This window comes from Oculina patagonica, chromosome 12 (assembly GCF_052425735.1).
Source record: "Oculina patagonica isolate OP01 chromosome 12, crgOcupat, whole genome shotgun sequence".
Classification (NCBI taxonomy): Eukaryota; Metazoa; Cnidaria; class Anthozoa; order Scleractinia; family Oculinidae; genus Oculina; species Oculina patagonica.
In genome coordinates, this window is record NC_135769.1 from 22,299,002 (window position 1) to 22,319,716 (window position 20,715).

At 36.4% G+C, this 20,715-nt stretch overlaps 2 protein-coding genes across 2 annotated transcripts in view; both read right to left on the reverse strand.

The window, feature by feature from the left end:
• LOC144633697 (eukaryotic translation initiation factor 2-alpha kinase 3-like) overlaps positions 1-3,780 on the reverse strand; it is a 22,211-nt gene extending 18,431 nt beyond the window's left edge. The window contains exons 1-2 of the mRNA XM_078492558.1: positions 3,738-3,780; positions 3,136-3,278 (exon numbers count right to left, since the gene is read on the reverse strand). Coding sequence (XP_078348684.1) covers positions 3,136-3,225 — 90 coding nt within the window. The 5' untranslated portion in view covers positions 3,226-3,278; positions 3,738-3,780. The remainder of the gene's footprint in view (positions 1-3,135; positions 3,279-3,737) is intronic.
• On the reverse strand, positions 3,727-18,129 carry LOC144633495 (uncharacterized). Its single transcript, XM_078492349.1, has 7 exons — positions 17,980-18,129; positions 13,384-14,024; positions 11,389-11,517; positions 9,543-9,692; positions 7,897-7,967; positions 4,168-4,235; positions 3,727-3,813 (listed from the first exon to the last, which is right to left on the reverse strand). Exons 1-7 carry the CDS (start codon positions 18,127-18,129, stop codon positions 3,727-3,729), a joined length of 1,296 nt encoding a protein of 431 aa, XP_078348475.1.
• Positions 18,130-20,715: the final 2,586 nt, after the last annotated feature.

The window sequence follows — 20,715 nt, forward strand, 5'->3', positions numbered from 1 at the left end:
CCATTTAGCATCAGAACTGACCTTTAACGGTCTAAAACGCGATAAATCGCCTTCTCAACAAACACAACTTAAGCACGGATCGAACAACATTAACACAATTGGTCCAGTTAAACGAGCCAATTAGAAAGCAGAATTTTCGATCCTGCAGTCAAGTACAAAAACGGCAAATAGAATGATTCCAAATCATTCGATGAGACTTTAACATAGGAGCAACTGATGAGGTCCACTGAAGGACCGAAACTCGAGTCTTGCTTAAGATAAAACATTTGCCAGGGGACATCGTTGCAGCATCCTAGAAACTTCAAATGCAGTAATCAATCTGCCATAGAATTTATTTGTTGGATGCAAGTAACGCAACAAGACAGTTAAAAATAATGGAGGTAAAGTTTAGTCCCATACAAGAACTCAAATCACAACCACTCAAACTAAGGGGAGCTAAACATTAACTCAAAGAAACCATCGCTCTCAATGCCTAGAGACTGTAGTAGCCATAAAAATACTTGGATCTTAGACCCTCGCAACCGTGGAATAACGAAACGTTATTCTGCAAGTTAACCGCCACTTCAAACAAGATGACGGTTAGAGACCCACTGATCTGATAAACATTACAGACTACAACATTCTTTTGAAGGCAATTAAGAATCTTTCAACAAACAAGAGCCGATAAATCTAACCAAATATGCCAGAGAGCTAGCTAGCAGACACAATGGCATAAATATCAAATTCTGTAACGGCTCCAGAGAGCGAGTGAAATCCTCCATTAGCAGACTGAAGGCTAACTTTTAGCGACCGGCGGGAGTCGTGTTTGGCCTGTCACTTTTAATATTTTCCTGTACGATGAAGGATGTTTCAATTAAACTATCACAAAAGTCGTTTCTCGAAAAGTAATGGACGGATCAAATCTGAAAACATCTCTTTCCGAAAGGTTTTCACAGCGCAGCATAACTTGAATATTTGGTACAAGTTTTTGCATATTAAAGTACGAAAGCGCTTTGAAAGTCTTGAAGTCTAATTTAGTTAGTTTTCAGTTTTAACTTAGCGCCACGGAGTCTACAGGAATCCTACCGCAAACACGCGGTGTTCGTGAGAGTTCCAGTATAAAACGCATGCAAAGTACTTTGTTCTAGAAAGAATAGTACCACAAGGAAAGCATAGCGTTTTTGGAAACAAATATACACCTTTGTGATCTCCACATGAAATAAACGCAAAATACTCCACGTTTTACATATATAGGGTCTTCGGTCAGGTGCTCCCCACCCCCTATCTCCTTCACAGAAATAACAAATTAAGTAATATTAATTGATATTATTAATAAATCGACTTTTTAAGTTTACACCATAGCGCTTTTGCGACGGACAGCCCCCCAAACCAACACAAAAGTGCATTCTGCACTGAAAAAGGACAAAGATTACATGGCCGCTTCAAAATAAATTCAATGTTGTGGACTACAATACACTGTTTGTTTTGACTTGTCACGTAATGACAGACATGGTTCGAGTTATCGAGAGTAAAGTTATATTGAAAATGACCTGAAGAGAAATGAAAATTGCTTCGAGTTAGTGGGCGGTTCGAGTAACCGAGGGTAAAAGTACAGTAAATGTATGACAGAAATCCAGGGGAAATCGATTTTGGTTCGAATTAGCGCGAGCTTCGAGTTAGCGAGGGTTCGAGTTATCGGAAGTCAACTGTACATTGTATTTATATTTCAAGTTTGCAAGATGTTCTCCGTCGTAGTCATCATTTTGTTTCTTACCAGTATAATTCATATGCAACTTTTGTTTATCTTTTCACCAGAAAATATCTATATACAGTATAACCCTTCTGAGCTTTACCGGAGAGCCCGTACTACAAGTGTTAAAATAAGCTAATATATGAAATGTTAACGGCAGCACGTCTAGTCATAGGTTTTAGCAGAGGGCGAGAAGGCTCCCGCCCTGGTTTTAGTTACTCCACTTGGTCTAACTAGCACTAATATGAAAATTTAATTATTAAAGTGCACCTAACCCCCGAAACAATACTTTCAAAATTGATTGTACATGAGTTAGAGAGTTGAATGGTTAAATATTTCTTCATCTCAATGTTGCGTTTTTAAGTTATGAAGGTTTATTTTTCTAATATGTTAATGAGTATGACGTCTACCCAATCTTCATTCAATATACAGATTTTGACTGGTTCACACAAGAAGTATTTAAAAAGCATTATCATAATACTCGCAATTTCCACAATTTTTATTGTAAATTTGGTGTCTGGTAATGGCGAGTAAATAATGATATAAGCAAAACAAGTATGCTTAAAAGCCTCAGGGGTAGACGTCATACTCATTAACATATTGGAAAAATAAACCTTCATAACTTAAAGTGCCACTACGATCAAATTTTGGATTTCCATTTTTTTACATTTTCGTGTACAATTTGACTTTCTTACTTACTTTGCCAATTTTCAATCCATTACGAACATCAGAAGTCGTTTTATTTTAACGTTTATTTCCGATAATTTACGGCCGCCATTAAAAAACCTTGTTCCAAGGCTTGGTTGCGAATAGGGAGAAAATGACGTCAAAGACTCTAAATACCTCACGGGTTGAAATTATAATAACAATCAGCATAGAACATTGCACGAAAAATAAGCCCAAAGTTTTTGTTGCTTTTCGCGTGATTTTCACTACATATTGTTATTATAATTTCAACCCGTGAGGTATTTGGAGCCTTTGACGTCATTTTCTCCCTATTCGCAACCAAGCCTTGGAACAAGGTTGATTAATGGCGGCCGTAAATTATCGGAAACATTAAAATAAAACGACTTCTGATGTTCGTAATGGATTGAAAATTGGCAAGGTAAGTAATAAAGTCTTCTTGTACACGAAAATGTAAAAAAATGGAAATCGAAAATTTGATCGTAGTAGCACTTTAAAAACGCAACATTGAGATGAAGAAATATTTAACCATTCAACTCTCTAACTCATGTACAATCAATTTTGAAAGTATTGTTTCGGGGGTTAGGTGCACTTTAAGTAGTTGATCACAATCAAACAAAGGCCAATTGTCTTCAATGATATTGTACGGGTTTATTTTCACCAAAGGTAACTAGTAGAGTAACTTTGGTTTCACTACAAGAAAAAAAGGTATATTAAGTAACCTGTTCAAACATTGTTAGGCAGCATACATGATCCCTTTCTTGATGAGCTCTAAGCCAGTGTTTTAAGGTCTCTTTCCGGCACACCTGCATCTGAATAAACAGGTACAGAGGGGCTGAACTGAGTCCAACTGCGTGTTTGTCTCCTGAAACAAAAAAGAAAAATGCTCTTTAAAAAGTAATTTAAGATATAGCAGATTGTTCGCAGATTTGATTATGACATGGAACACCATTATAACGATTTTAAATGGTTCGACAGAAATGTTTGGTCAATACACTGAAACCTGCAATCTTGTACTTACATGCAGTGTACACAAATTTGTCCGTTCATCAGAAGCCGTTAAATACTGCAAATCTAACCTTCTTTAATTTCTCTTAGTACGTGGCAGCTTATAATAAATCAGGACTTATGATTGCAAAATCTTACTTTAATAACTTTAGTTCGAGTGGGGGAGGGGGGGGGGGGTTGAAAGCTTCTCACAAATAATTTACCAATACATTGTCATCTTTATTGTTCTAAATAACTTTGCCTCGAAGCCGTTCAAAATGAAATATAGCCGTAGCGTTGTGTGATTTGCCAAGTTGAACGAGTTGTCATAACGTACCTGAAGGTAATGAGTAATGTGAAGAACTTGTAAAACCCAATTCCTCCAATTTCTCAGGTGTGCTAACACCAGAATCCTAGTAACAAAGGACACAACATTAAAATTTATACTTTGTCAGTTCCCATGCTGTTAAAACTACTGGCCAGTTATTTGTTAAGACAGGTTCTTGAAGCGTGCATAAAGATTACTGCTAAGACTTAAACAAGAAGGCAACTCACAGACCTAGTTCGTACTCAAAAATTACGTAAATCTAAGCATTCAGTGAAAAACAATAAAGTGAATGTATGCTCAAACTTGCAATAATTTCATGAACTTGATAATATCACTGCCTTGTCATTACAGTTCAGTCCTGCCAACTCGATGACAATTAGGACCACTTAATCCCCGGCCAGGATATCATTTAATAAAAAGTCAACACTTTCCCACCAACCTTACTTCCTGTAACGTCAGAAGCAAAGGAGATACTGGAGCTAAATGCACTGTCGTCCAAAATGTCACCTGCACAAATGGGGTAAAAATTAGCACGTTATATTCTATTCTATGGAAAGATACCATTTTCAGGCTAGTTGGCTGATCCCTTTTGATTAGAACATGGCTGATTAACACTATTGTTTCTTCAGATGCAACATAACATAGTCCGGCGGCTTAGCTCCCTAATTGTGTGATTTTTAATACAAGCACCAAACTTTGCGGGATTACAAGCATTCGCATACTAATCAATTCTTGATATAGTGCCAACGCCAATTTCGTATTTTCAGCTAGTAAACAGTAATGAAAGTTTCAGCCATGACGCGCCTCCCCCACGAAGTACTTCTTCTAGTACTTTTATAAACCTTTTATTGTAGATTTTTATTCATAAATACAGATATGAATGCTTTAAATTAAGCTTACAATTGTTATTTTTTTACCATCTGTTTGATACCAATAATTTACTAGGAAATTATTGCATGGGAAATGATTTTTCTTTCCCCACCCTCTGCTCCCTTGCGTCTTTCGTTTTGCGATAGCGTCCAGGTCTCTCGCGATCGGTGAACCGTTCGCTAACAGAAGAAAAATAGGAAAAAATAGGGCTGTGAACAGTCTAAATTACAGCATTTCATTCTAAATTTTGTACGTGCGACTTTGTATCATTACCTGACATAATAGTATTTGTCTGTGTTTTACGGACTTGGCACTATATCTGAAAAAACTTCTGTTGGTGACCACTTCCACTGTGCCAAGTTTCATGCTTGTATCAAAAAGTGCACAATTCAACTAAAATTTCGAGCTAAGCCACCGGACTTAATTCCTCTGCAAACTTTTCTTTAGTTTATGCACCTCTGCAAACAATTTTTTTCGAATTTCTTACTATTTTTTGTTATACATATCGTTTTTGCAAACAATTTATTTTGTCTTTCCAGGCCCTGCAAACAATTTTTTTCAATATTTTTCATCCCCCCCCCCCTCCAAAAAATATAATGGTCCACCCCTTAACAATAGGTGGTTTTCACTGTCACGCCGCGAAAAAATAAATCCAAAACTATTGAGTCAAAAAAATCAAGAATAATACATGTTGTAGAAAACTATTATATAAACTACTTGTTCAAGTTTCAGGTCTGTTCGTTATTCCGTACTCGAGTTATCCGTCAAATTGTTTCTCGCAAATTAAGAGAGCACAGTATGGAACCGCCATGTTGGAGCCCAAGCAGTTGGGCTCCAACATGGCGGCCGGAAATCAATGAAAGCATCTGGCATTAAATACTGCTACAAAAAGCGGTCGGATCACCCTCATGAACAAGTTAACATTCACATAAACACTTCTCGCTAAACCTCAACTGTTCAGATTGTTACAAATTGCAGGATAAGGCATTTTTCTTAACAAAACGTGACAGCCTTCTGGGGGCCATCTTTGATCTCGTGTGGCATGAAACTCCGAAATTCAAAATGCTCTTTCTTAAAGATGGCGAATACTATCGAGCTAAAAACCCTCAACAAGATATATATTAAGGACGTCTATTAGGCAATGAAGGAGAAAAACTCAGGGGTCTTGCGATTTTGGGTTTTTGAATTTTGATGACGTCACGTGAAAACCAAGAATATATTTCAGTCAAAAACAAGAATCAAAGGTATCATGTGGAAAATCGATAAAGAGTTTTTTGGTCTAACTTTGGAAGGCGAAAATAAGTAGAAATATAAGCTGTGGTCACATCTAGGCTACTATCTACAGTTAAGACGGGAAAACTTTAGTTAGCTATTTCAGTAATGTGACCGCTTCTCTGTTCACTCTAACTGTAGTTGTAAAATTCATTAAATATTCATGCGGGTGCAAACCAATCCCAGTACCATATTCAGATCACATGTACACAACTGTAAACCCCAATACAAATCAAACAATAGAATTAACTTTTGATACAAACTCCTGCTCAGCTAATTAGTATTCATTAACTTTTGATACAGATCTGTACTGATTCACATAACAATACTTTGCATTCAATTTTTTGTTTTCATTTCACAAGTAGTAGATAAAATATGAGCGGGAGATCTGTATGGGCGTTTATCGGCTCGCCATTGTAAACGCCCATACAGATCTCCTGCTCATATTTTATCTACTACTTAGAAATTTATGCCTCGGTGATCTAAAACAATACAGACTAACTAAAGTTATACCAAAGTAGGGTTCATGAGTTATTCTTTATAAGTTTACAAACGAACAACTAATCAGAAGGTGTGACATTTCTTTGCGCACGTGCGAGATGAACGTATATTAATATGCAAAATAAAAAGTAAGCGCGAAGAGAGTTTTAGACCCTGTCCACACTGGCCCGGGTAAACAGCGTTTTCGGTCACCAAAACGGTACTTTTCAAAAACGCTCACTAAAGTGGATAAATTTGAAAACGCCAGCTAGGTGGTGTATTATATTTAATATCAAACGAGAAATGGAAAAAAGGAATAGGCTTAGTACTTCTCAGAAGGTAAAGCTAGGTTCACTGAAAGCTTTGAAAGCAGCCCTTACTATCAGGTTGCTTGAACATCTAACAGTGCATTAATTTTCCGAAAGTAAGTCCAAAATTTATAACAAAACGATTCCTCAGCATCCACAGACAATTTGAACCCCTCAAAAAAGGAAATTTAACGTCCCTAAACTTAAACTTTGAAAGCTAGAGGCATTCCAAAATTACTTACAGATTGTATTTTATACTTTATTAATTCTCTGACTAGTTAAAAAGTTATGTTTATTAGAGTACAAAAGATAGAAAACAGTGTTTTATTGTTTGATGTATGCTAAATCTGATTCATGCATTTGCACATAGTCATGTTTGTAGTCTACGTACAAAAATTGCATAATATCGAGGGGAATAAACAAAGGAAAAAAATTCCAGACTAAATGAGAATTCTTTGTTGTTGTTTATATTTCTTTACCAAATGCTGCACTGAACGACATTGCAGTGTTTATACCAAGATATTGTTGTTATTTCCGTGAGATAAGCAAGTGCCAGGTACGTATAATTGTAAGTGATTTCAATCATCAATGTCAGAACAAAAATATGATATAAGGCACATGTCAAGCCCTGAACCCCAACACGGCAATTTTATGACTGAGTATGTTAACACCTTCTTTCTTAAGAGTGACTAAATAAAACAAAAAAGAATCAAATTGTGTTTAAATCTTTCAGAATGCACATAATAGCAGTAGAGAAAATTGTCAAGATTTTTAACAGTTGTAGATTAAATAACGTTTTAAATAGATTTAGCCAAGCCTTAATTAAGCAGAGCTCTCGGTTTTTTATTTTTATTTCTATTTCAGACTAAGAATTTTTTTTACTATTTTATTATGTATATATTTTGTATTATGCATGTATTACCATGAACAACAGCAACAAATGAGAAAAACAAACAAAATCAATCAATCAAAAAGAAATAATTCCACCGACAGCATTATGTATCAGCCAGCAGTCTGATGCAAAGTTAATGAAGGCTCAAAAGAACAAAATTCAACCATCCCTGTCTTCAAAACAAGCAGACATTTATCTGCTTTTGCTTGACTATAATAACACAACTATACAAGTCATGTACATGTACATAAATTTTCCGTTCTTACTATAATTACCTGTTTGCACTGCATTTACCTTACAAACAAAATTCTTTGTTAATTAAGTCCTTACTAAAGTTATTTCTCACCACTTTTTTCACCACCAAGCGGTACATTCATTATCTTCCTCGAATCAGTTGATGATTCAAAGCTTGACGTCCTTTAAAAAAAATACAAATAAATACAAACGACAAATTTATAAAACTTTAAAAACTGTCTTAAAGCTACATGCCAACTACCCTGTACAATCCCTTTTATAACCAACTCAGTACCAACATGAAAGTCAGTCATGTTACAAACTTACAATCTCTTATCTCTCTCTCTTACATGTACTGTATGTTTGTATTATTGTTGTAACGTTCCTGTTTGCAACAGCTTACTTCTTCAATTTGACTGCCCCGTTTGACAAAACATTACTATCTGCATGCATAAAGCTTCTAACAAAATGGAATACTTCTAACACAGAGGAATACTGGTAAACCATATGTATGTTTTGTTGTCTTTTATATTTTTACACAATTTTTTTCTTTCTAATGTAAGACTGTCTATAATGACCAGACACTCCACTCTTGTGTAAAATCATTATGGGATTGATTGTTATGTATTTTACATTGAGAAAACGTGTGTTTAGTTAAAAGCAGAAAATAGACTTTATTCGTCAAAGGTCAAGCATCGCAAGGATTAAAAACATCACTTTAAACATGAACCCTAAAAGCCCTATTACACTGTACGCCCCTGGGGCCTTATTTTAAACATGTGTCAGTTAGGCTACACATTTAAGAAAAAGAAGGTCTTTTAACTGTTTTAAACTGCTGCTTAATAACACATTTTCACAAAATAGCAGCAGTAATAATTAAGTAAAACTTAATCAATAACTTTTAAAGTGCAAGGTTGCCTTGTTTCCTTGCCATGATAAACCAACCAGGAAAGAAGAGAGGCTTAATAGAGATGAGGAGGGGGGGGGGGGGGGGCTTATTAAAAATCCGAACTTCCAGATAAGGGGACTAATTATTAGAAAATGGGGCTTAAAAGAGCAGGGGGGGGGGGCTTAATAGGGGAATCTTTGTTTACAATATTTGCGTCACTGATAAGCCATAAGCCCTTCAGCTTCTGATCAAGCTACAAAATATCAGTTATGGATATTGAAAGAGCATCACACGATTTACTTTCACTATAAACTTGAGCCTGATGTATTAAATACTTTTTCTTTGATGTGGGTTTGAAAACTCAACATTTTACATAGCATGTATGGGCACATTAACGCTTTTGCCACCCAGAAACTTTTTGATAGCTATTATCTCCTTCAATATTACAAGTAAAGAGCTGAAAATTTCGCCGATTATTAAGTTTCATAAGCTCTTTAAACTTCTCGGGAGTTATTTTGGATATAGCAGGATGCCTTCTCTGCGCAAAATCGTATGCTAATGAAGCAAAATGTTAACAATGATGTCAGCAAAGATCACCCAATACATGTAAAGCTTTTAGGGTATATGTGGTCAATTTTCCAGGGGCACATGATTACGGTGAGGCAAGGTTACAACAGGTAAAGCTGGCCCAAGCAAAGGTTTACTATAACACTCAGGTACAAGACGGCCATTGTAAGTTTCATTTGCACTATCCATTCCAAATATATGTATCTGCCCAGGCAGGGATCTTAAAGAATGTGTTATTGACTCAGAGCTAGAAATAGAATAAATTGTAATCAAAATATAAAAAGAAATTATTTTATTCCTACCCATTTTGCAAAATTGGAACATCAGTTTCATACTTCCACCCAACAGGTGGAGTTTCAATCCATGATGTGAAATACCGTACTATACTGGGATGTTCAAGCTTGGCTAATGCCTTTACTTCACGACTCATGAAATCTTCTAAGCCCTTATCACTAAAGGGAAAAATTAATACTTTTAATTATTACCACATCAAAGCTACACTGCACTAAGTATGAATTCTTATTCTTCTAATTCTTATCTCATAATTTTGCAATCTTTGTCTTAAACATACTTCAAACAATATAACAGAAAGAAAATAAAACTGTTAAAACAATTAATCCACTTTAAAAAAAGGCTGGTTCAATGACAAGTTGGTATAAGCACTACTGAAGAAAACAATTAAACTACTAACAGTAGTACTGTAGGTAAAATAATTCATATCAATAGAAGCACTCGAACACTTGTTTCCTGATTACTCAAACCAAACGTTGTTTCCCTCGGATTCCCTTGGCACTCAAAAGCTGTTACATGTATTTGATCCCCAATTTCTCAAACCGTTGACAACTCAAAACTCCTACAAACTCAAACTAATTGAAAAGCCGTGGACAACAATGTCCACTTTGAATTCTGGCTAAATTGAACATTGTCAGAATCTCGCATGCAAATCTCGCATGCAGATTTGTATACATGCAGGTGCCTAACATTACCTTTTATTTCGCTGGTCTATGCTTGAAATTTTAGTGATATGTATCTAATTTTTATATGTGATTTTTAATGGTGGCAAGAAAAAATAAATGCTGCTTTCTAGGGTGACCTTCACCGTTAAATCGGATCAACAGTGCACCTGTCACAGAAGAAGAGTATTGGACAGTAATCAGGGCTGTCATTAAGGGCCGTAACCCGTAACACCTGTTACGGCTGAGTTGACTCAATCTTATGGGTTATTGGATGAAAATGTCGTTTGGTATTATGTTACACTTGCATACAGAGCAAAATGCTACGGGTGAAAACTTTAATGTGACGGCTGCTTGAAAACCTTATGACAGCCCTGGTATTGGCTACTTATTGGGCAAACTTATTAAGATATTGTGTTGCCCCAAACAACTTACAACAGCTTCCCACAAGAAAACTGCACTCAAGGCTACCGGTATCTGCATGCTTGGGGTTAGAGTTATTGTTTTAATCCTAACCCCTAACCCTAACCAAAAACCCTAACCTTACATGTAAACCTAAACTCAAAACAACAACCCTAATCCTAAAACCTTTGCTGGTTTCATTGTTCTGAGAAACAAAATGTTTCTTTTGTTTATTTTTGTGGAAGAAAATTCCTAAAAGTAAAAAGATGCCGTCAGATAAATGCTTAAAAGACCAGCGAAATAAAAAACAAGACTTAAAATTAATACTGCTTTTAAAAGACCAGCGAAATGAATTATACAGGACTCACAATGTTTAGCACACATTAACAAACCTGCATGTGAAATTTGGAGTTGTTTTACAATGTTCAATTTACATGTAGCCAAAATTTGAAGTGGACGTTGTTGCCTGCAGCCTGTCAACCTGAGTTTAATGAGTTTGTTGGAGTTTTGAGTTGTCAACGGTTTGAAAAAATGGGGATCAAATAATGGACTTATTGCATTCTTTGAATTCCACCAAAAGCAATACAAAGAAGTAAAGCTGCAAGCATGGCAAGTTCCAAGTGAAATAAAACAACATAATGAGTGCTCTATGGGTATAAAAAGAAAACATTGTGCAGATCTACTGAATGGTCACACCTTTGACAAAGCCAGTTAATTTCCATTCTAGAACTCAAGGCCTCAAGGATTCTGTTTTCCAAAGTCGTATCAACAATGCTAACTCTTTAAGACTTACCAGTTTTTTTGAAAGGGTCCAATCCTTTTGATGGCATAAGTACAGTCATCCACTCTGTGCCTTACTTGAACCACTACACCAAAGCCTCCTTTACCCAGGAGCAAATCGTGTTGAAACTCCGTTAAAAATCTGCTACATAGAAAGGATCAAAATAACAACTTACATGTACGTGTAAGTCTTCTACAGTAAGTTTACATCCTAAATTATAAGGCGATTCCTTAGGCCTGGTTCACACTACATGTAAGTCTTATGTCGAGCGACATAACGGCAAGGTCACGCAAATGCAAGAAACACCTCATGTTGATGTTTTATGTCACCAGTGTAAACAACACAACATAACAACATAGTTGAAACATAATGACATATTTTAAGCATAACGACATAAGGAAAGAACTGATCTTTTCTTTATGTCGTTACGTCACTTGTGTGAACCAGGCCTTAGTATTACAATGTGCATCCCAACTGCACAGAAATTTTATACAAAGTACGCATACATAAACAAAATGGCAGCTTTCTTCTATACAGCTTTGCCTGTGAGAGATCCCTTTTTCTCGTAAAAAAGAATGGTGACCTATCAGTTTTTTTTTTCTTATTTTGAGTGATTTTTTTAGATTATTTTTAAATTTATTCAGAACATACATTGTAGCTTTCAATACGTTACAATATCTCTTTACTGATTGTGCTAAAATACTTACAGTTTACTTACACTACACGTACATTATACAGGCACGGATCCAGGAAAAACGATGACTGCTTCCCGATAACAGAAGCGCCGAAAAAGTTAGCCTCCACAGGTCCGGGAACATGCTCCCCCGACAAAAAAATATAAAAGTGTCATTCCCGGGTATTTTCGGACAGGATGATAACAAATTAGTTGTTTTTTGGACATTTAGTTTTGGAAATTTTCTTTAACATAATAAACACTAAAAATATGTATGTGTAATAAAAAATTTGACTGATTTCCTTAAAACGGTGGAAACCGGTCTGGATCCACGCCTGTTATACATGTATTACATTGTCTTTACTGTCTCGTTGATTCATTTTAGAACATAGTAAGTCTTTTGAAATATACAATGCAATTAAGTCAGTCTATAATTGGAATATTATCAGGTTGTGCTACTAGTCGGTATTAAATAAATATTTTCCGAGGTTAAAGTTTCCAGTTTTAATATTTTGGAGGTTTTGAGAAGGAGCTATGTACATACATGTAGTCTCTTTCTGTATTGGTTCTAATTAATAAATATTTTCAAGATAACATTTCACGAGTAATTTGTCAATAAACTCATCTGGACAGTACTTTTAAAAAGATTACTATGGCCTCACGAATGCTGGGTGCTTGGAATACATTGAATCACTCTTAATTCAAAATGCATACAGTCTTTATCATGAATCATACATTAAAATACATGTATATGTAATTTTTTTGCATTTTTGCATGTATATGTAAAAAAAATTTGCTTGGAATACATTGAATCACTCTCGATTCAAAATGCATACAATCTTTATCATGAATCATACATTAAAATACATGTATATGTAAATGTTTTTTTATATACACGTAAATTGTTTCCTGAAATTAATGTAATGCATACAGTACACCTACTGAACATGTATTTCATGCTTTGCTTTCTCCCTATTTTTTGCATTGAATTCATAAACCATTAAGTGAATGGCTCAAATATAAACATTACTGGAAGTTGATGATTAATTTTAAGGAATTATGAGGTACAGTACACTGTATATACAGTACAATGTACAAGGTCCTCCTGCTCCTAAACAAAATAATATGGAAACCCCCTTTTTTATTTCAAAATTTAAGTTCCCTTAATAAAATTAAGATACACAACCAATGGTCAATGTTTGTTTTGGCATGTGACAGTTCATACCTGTAAGTAGTGTTAATGTAAGTAATTAAATGTTATGTGTTGTGAGAAATAAAGTATTAAAATTCAAAAAAGAGTATGTGTACAATGTACATACTCTATTATCACTAACCTTGAGAAAAAAGAGTTGGATGGAGACTTTGGAAGTCCGGCAGTCCACTCAAAACTTTCTATTACCTCTTTGCACTTCTCAGGATAATCAAAGAAAAGCCCAGGGTAGATGTCTTGTCCAGTTTTTCCTGAGATGGGTATAATCAGGATGTGTGGTAGGTATTCAAGCTTCAGGTGGAGTTGTAGGAGCCTTGCATGAACCAAGCACTGATGTAAGCACTTTCCATATGCATCTGGGTGCTCAGCCCAGAATTCAGGGCTATCCAGAACCTTAATCTTTTCCACAATGACATATCTTTCCATTCCTTGCCCATCCTGGTACCAGCCTACTGCACCAGCAACTACCTGCCACTGAAAAACTTCAGACGATTCTTCACTTTTGCTGTACATGTATCCATACAATGGAAAATGACTAGCAAAAAGTTTTATTTGGAAATGTTCCCAAATTTTTTTGCACAGCAAATCAGCCCATTCAATGTTTTCTGATTTTATGCCTAGTGTCTTCAGCTCTTCTATGTTCTGGGTGAAGATTTTGTCCCAAAACCTTCTGTCATTAGACTTGCTTCCAGAGCACCCTTTTTCTAATACCATCAAGTGCAGGAACTGTTTACTTTGAAACTCATTCTTCACAGCTTCGTCTATCTACATGTAGAATAAAAAAACCTTAGCAGCATTAACAAACAAATCTAACATCAACAGTTATATTTCTAAATTTAAATATTAATTTTTGAACTCATGAGTGGAGTTGGACAAAAACACAGTACCTAAAAGTAAAACGTTTATCTGCATTTCTGTAAGCATTTGAGATTTTTTGTGCACTTACTGTAGAATTATGGGTAAATGTACAAGTCCCCTTCTTTTTGTGTACCATGGATTAAGGGGGGTGACTCTTGACTACCAATTTGTTGCCAAGGAAGGTTTCTGACTGTCGTATTTTGGAAACCAGACCTCATAGAGATAAACTTTTTTCAGCAAGGGTTTGTTCCACTGAAAAGTCCTTCAAGATCGAGTTTCAAATCGCAGCTATATTTGACAAGCCACATGACAAGAACAGAAAAAAAACCTAAAACTCAAACAACATATACATGTTGATTTGAAAATTAAAATCAGCGTCAATAGATAAAGAACGACCATTGCTTAATGTGACAAGTATATTGTTTTTATGAAATTCAAATTATTAAACAGGGATTGGGCTAGTGAGGTTATAGAGGATATTACATGGTTGCGCGGAGATATGAAATTTATCTTCGAGTGTTCAAATCGATATCTCACGAGTGAGCGCAGCGAACGAGTGGGATATTGATTTGAACACGAGAAGATAAATTTCATATCTCCAAGCAACCATGTAATATTCTGTTTATTATATAAACCTACTAATTACGATGTTTTTGACGATTTTCCGAAGATTTCCGACCATTTTCCGAAGATTTCCGAAGATTTTCAAAATGTTGTCCGAAGGTCGTACGAATGTTTCCGAACATTTTCCGAACTTTTCCGAAAATTTCCGAAGATATCCGAAGATTGCCGAAGATTGCCGAGGAAGATCCGAGGATATTTCGACTTAATAACGATTTTCTTTGGCTCATTAAGCATTGAAATTGGGCAAACTTGCCAGAAAATGTTCCGAAATCGATATCTTCACATGTGAAAATAACATGTTATTTTCACATGTGAAGATATGATTTTTTCGTGCGAAAGATTTCCCGGTATTTCACTGATGTTTATATAATAAATAAATTTACTAGCCAACAGGCATCAATTGGTAGCCAAGCCTGGACTGGAGCTTTCAATCACACTGCCATTAGCAGAGCTTGAGTTGCAGGCAAATCGAAACGAAGGCCTGAATTATCTTAATGCTAATTGGTGTGGTGCTTCTTGCATGACATGTACAGTGTACAATGTACATGTATGTTGAATTTATTCAAATATTTTTGTTGAAACTTTCTCAAAAAAACAAGTCTATCCTCTTCTGCACTGCAGAGATACTGATAGGAAAGAAATGGAAAAGTATGCATTATATTCAGGGCAAATTTTTCTGAGATTCTTTAACTTTGTTTTTCCACGTTTCAGCAAAGGAAAATCACTTTTACAGTATGCTGCATGAAACGGGTACCTATTTTCCTCTGATTTGCATTTATTTCATTTCTTTTTGTGCATACTAAATGAAGCTTAAGTAACGGGAAGCCTTTTTATTGACACTACATGTACTGTACATGAAGTATAAGAGGAAACTGCTGTCTGTATTAATTAATGCAGGCACATAATAAACAGCACACACTGAACACGATCAAAGACACAACAATCTTCTGACTTCACAAATGGATTAAAGCTCTCTGAATTAAGCTATTTTGCCTTATAAACTTTCAATCCAACACAAGAAAGAGAAAAAGAAAATTAATTTATTTGGTGATTGTTTTCATCACCAAGTTAAAACTGAAATGAGAATTTGCCTGGCGACTATACCCGTGACTAGTTCGGTATGTTTTTTTTTCTAAAATCCTTCTTATTTTTCTTTCTCTAATTTGGCAATAAAATTTCTTTATTTATCTTAATTTGTTTGCAAATTATCTTCTAATGTGACTTAGTTACCCAGTGACTAGTGGTTCTGAACAACCCTGCCCTGGGCTAGCCGACTCCCGCTAAGGTCAAGCACTGTTAAAAAAGACTAGTTAAAAATAAACACTTGTATTTCAAGACTGTCTTAATTTGCATTTCTTTTTTTCTTTTTGGTGTTTGTAAATGGTAATGGCATACATCAGATTATAAAGAAGGCTATGTTATCTCCAATTTGTAAAAAATATCAGAACTTTACCTTTAGTTTTAGGGATTTGAGATTCTAACGTGCCGTTTAGGACTGGCACTAGTTACGAATGCGCAATGATAAAGGTGCCCCCCAATCTCATCCCCAGAAGCCATGATCCTTCTGGTCTGCACCAGGATCGGGACCTATGGGCTAATCTGAAAGCCTGCCACAAAAGCAACCAAATCTGATTGGCTGTTAAAAACTAGTTTGTTTCACCACAATCTCTGGCGCCTGTGCACAATCAAACCTGAGCCAGGATTTCCTGGTTCTGGTTTTGGATTAGCCCAAAGCGGTTGAGTTTCCCAACCGCTGGCATGGGGAATGCAGGCTCTGTGAAGGATTCTTTGGCACAGCTTCGTACACTTAAATCGCCTGCGTTGCAGACGAACTAAACCCTGGTATGGTCCGTCTGTGAAACACAGGTCAGCCAAAAAGCTTGTTCTGATATCCCGCAGGTTTGCAAGGATCTGTGTATTCATTTCTGATTGGCTAGTTTCAAACTAGACAGTCTAGTTTCAAACACGCTTTGTCATTGGACAAAATCAAAATCAAAACTGGTCATGCAACACTTACTAAGCTAAAAATAAGTTTATTGCAAAACGGAAGGGATGAAAACAGTTTGACGTACTGGCCTAAATCAAGAATCTGAGATGGACAGCTTTTTTCTAATGTAGACAGATTTTATTTTCCAGGATAATTGTAATTACCAATCGCAGGTAGTGGAAAATCAAAGATTTGCCGCAGCCTGTTGGCAATTCAAGAATGCATTGTGACCTCCAAACAATTCCCGCAGTGACCTTCCTGTTTATTTCGAAGATGATTAATTTCAACCGCTTCTTTTACAGCTTTGACTGAAGTCTTCCCAGCAGTCTTCCTAGCACTCCTTCGCTAGCAGTTTCCTTCGCTTGCTTCGTGCGCTTGGAGAGAAATTGTCTGTTACGCAAGATACTCTGAATGCTCTTTGCAAATTATTTTCGGAAATCTCGCGCCAACATTCTGTTTGTACAGGAAAAACAAAGAAAGACTGTCACCGTGACCGCAAAACAAAAGCGCATTAGAGAGTAATGACAGTAATGTGAAACTAGCCAATCAGAAATGAATACACAGATCCTTGCAAACCTGTGGGATATCAGAACAAGCTTTTTGGCTGTGTTTTGCAGATGGAATATACCAAGGTTTTGTGACACGTCTGGCTGCGACGCAGGCTAACATTTATAAAGCATACAATTTTCTGACTGACTCATTCTTTTCATGATTGCTGTTTGTGTAAAGTGTTAGTATGAAATGGTTGCATAGATAATTAATGTATGGGGCTGTGCGGAAATCTTACCGAGATTGGTGCTCCCCAAAATAATAATATTTCACAGAACACTCAAATCGCTGGCAAGATTTCCGCACAGCCCCATACATTAATTATGCATGCAATTTTGTGACTGATTCGTTCTTTTCATGATTGCTGTTTGTGTATTGTGATGGTATGAAATAGTTGCATACATAATTAATGTATGGGGCTGTGCGGAATTTTTTCCAAATCGCTTGCCACAAAATACAGGATCTGTAGTTACATGTAAGAGTGATTATAGTGATTGGAAATCTACAATTGCCGTGATTACGGGATCGTTTTAATTAAAAGAAAGTCGGTTTTCCGGCTTTTCCTTCGTCACAAGGTTTTGTTTGAGGACAAAAAACCTGACGTCAATTTGTTAAATATCTGATCGATGTACACGCATGCAGTACACTGCAAACGAGACTTGTAATAAGGCGATACTTCCCACCCCACTAAAACAAATGTACCTTGTCGTAGCAGTTTATGATGTGCCAGTCGACTTGAATGTTCGCGTGCACGTGCTCTCTTTGGCCAATCGACATATTCTTCTTTATAAGGAGTTCGCATTGTTCGAGCTCCTTCCTTGCAGTGGTCTCTCGATCAGGCTTTTCTTCCATCGTGAAAGTAACCTTCAGCTAAAAGAACTGACAGCACAACGCAGTGAACGCACACGTCCAAACAGACCGACTGAAACTTCTAGACGAGACAGATGAGACAGGTTGCTCAAGGGCCGCGATCCTTTTGGTCACCCGTTCCTCACGTTGTAACCCAGTAACTACTGGAATAGTTATGACGTTGTAACCAGTAAATTAATGCACTTTTTCCGTGTTTACATAGCCTCATCTAAACACGAGGGGGGTTGGGAGAATTCGAGACAGTTATGCAAACCCTCGACTGCGTCTCGGGTTTGCATAACTTTCGAGAATTCTCCCAACCACCCGAGTGTTTAGATGAGGCTATGTAAACACGGAAAAAAGTCCTCTATTGCTTTTATAAAATATTTTTTCAAAAATAATTCGACAAATGAAGGGGATTTTGGTTTATTTACATCTTGATTGAAATAGATTTTCTCAAAACGCGCATTTGACAACACATGAACCAATCAAAATTTGTGTTATAAGAGTTCACTAAAATTTGTGGCAAGTAGCGCCCAACCTCGTTCCCAGGGTCTCTCTCTCACCGCCCCCCTCTTGGGGGCGGTGAGAGAGAGACCCTGGGAACGAGGTTGAGTAGCGCCGTGTCGACGAAAGCGATTCCATGTAAATCTTGCAGAAAAATACGGAAAGTTTGACAAAAACTAAAAGAAATGCTAAAAAATACGGCTCTGTAAGGAAAGAACTTCGAGATGAGGGGTTTATTTAAGCTGGAAATGAATGTCACTGTGCTTGATCGCTCTTGAAAGTGAAGTGAACTTGCCTGAATGATTTGGCAGCCCGATAACACGGTTGAAAAGTCTCGCCATGCCTTGTGAAGTTTTGCAGGATAATTAGGAATCATAACACAAGCAGCGGATCTAGCGAGGCCGGTAGCAATGGTATGCACTTATTGTACAGTATGTAGACACCCCTATTTCCGGACACTTCGACTTTCAAATTTCGTATATCGTCGTAAAAGTAAAATTAAGTTAAACAAAAAGTTCAGAAGACTTAGCGATTAGTCTGCTTTCGTTTGCTCTTTTTTTCGGCCGAGCTGCGCTCCGTTTAGAGGGGAAAATTCAAGTTTTCGTGGAGGTAGGTAAAAAAATTTTTCTTCGTAAATCCGATTTTTACAGCGCGTCAAACTACATCGTTTCAATAAAGCGCTCTGCTCTCGCAAAGTGCGCGATATATTATATTTATTTATATATTAAAGTAAAGGTAAAAGGACTAGGTTTATCAGCATATAATAAATTTCCGGTTTTCGCTCTTAATTTCCGAGCACCGTCACCTAAGAATTAAGTTGAATTTTTGATGAGGTGTGCCTAATTCCGGACACATACCTACAGCAAACTTGTTTACCTATTTGAAAACAATTTTATGGAATGTAGGTTTTGAAAAATAAGCATTTTTGTAACTGTCTGTGCTGTATTTAAGCTTCAATACCTGTTTTGGTACGTATTGATTAATCTTCCTTGGCGAACTTCGTTTCAAGTGGCCGAAACATTCACTGAACATTGTTTATGTCAATGGCCTGATGATTTCCTCCCTAAAATTGAAAGAAAAATGCTTTAAATTTAGCCTGAAAGACAATTTTTCAAAAAAATAATCCTTTATTCAGCCCAAATGACTTATATTTTGCCATGATCGGGAATAATATTTCCGAGAGAAAGGGAGTATTTTCCTCGTAACGATCGTCCGGAATTAGGGAAACTCGTCCGGAATTAGGGCACCGAATTTGACCAACTCTTTCCATGATTACAAAGAAGCCAAAGAGATTTAGAAGATAACACTCCACGACCTACTTACCAGCAGTGAAAGCTACATTGTGGGTAAGTTTCAGCTCGTATGTGCTGTTTTGAAGTAAGATATTACGGTAAGTGCAAAAAGTGTCCGGTAATAGGGCAACATACTGTACGGTAAATTGTTAAGATAGCGATCTAAACGAGTCCGGTTTCTTCTACTGTCGTTTCCTCCGTCTTTGTAATGTTTTTCAAGCGTAGAATAAACCTCAAATTGACAACAAATTCTGCTTTGGGTTTTCTGACAAATATCTCCATTCTTTCCTCTTCCCCAAGCCCATTTTGAATGAAAGAAGTTCACGACTATTATTGCCAATGTAACAGTAGAATTTTTACGCTGAGAAAGACTCAGAGAAAATACATTTTAACCGTCATTTTAATCGCATTTTAAGCAGATTTGACGGCAAAAAGACGGCAACCGATCGGCCGCGCAAAGTTTGAATTTAAGATTAATTTGTGGCATATAGCTTCGTTTGCTTTGACCTATAATTTTTCTCTACTAAAGAATGTCTTATAGGGAATTTTATTGTAGTACTTAAATGCAAATATGTATTTGAAAAATGTTTACTGCGTATTTTGTTGCATATGTTGTCGTTCGCTTGAGCTCGTCTAGCGCTCACGATCATCGAAGCAGGCAAAGCGCTGTGGTTCTTCTTTCTTTTGCTTTTTTTCCTCGGGCTAACGTAGGCAGAGAAAGCCGGAACACATATCAAAATTTGGTATTGTTTTCCATTTCTTTAATATTTATACTTGACATTACTTTACA

Coding starts and splice junctions, on each gene's coding strand:
- LOC144633495 (XM_078492349.1), bottom strand. CDS start 18,129: ATGGAAGAAAAGCCTGATCGAGAGACCACTGCAAGGAAGGAGCTCGAA. Junction 14,025..17,979: donor TCATAAACTGCTACGACAAG/GTACATTTGTTT, acceptor TTCTACATGTAG/ATAGACGAAGCTGTGAAGAA. Junction 3,814..4,167: donor CTGACGTTACAGGAAGTAAG/GTTGGTGGGAAA, acceptor CTTTGTTACTAG/GATTCTGGTGTTAGCACACC.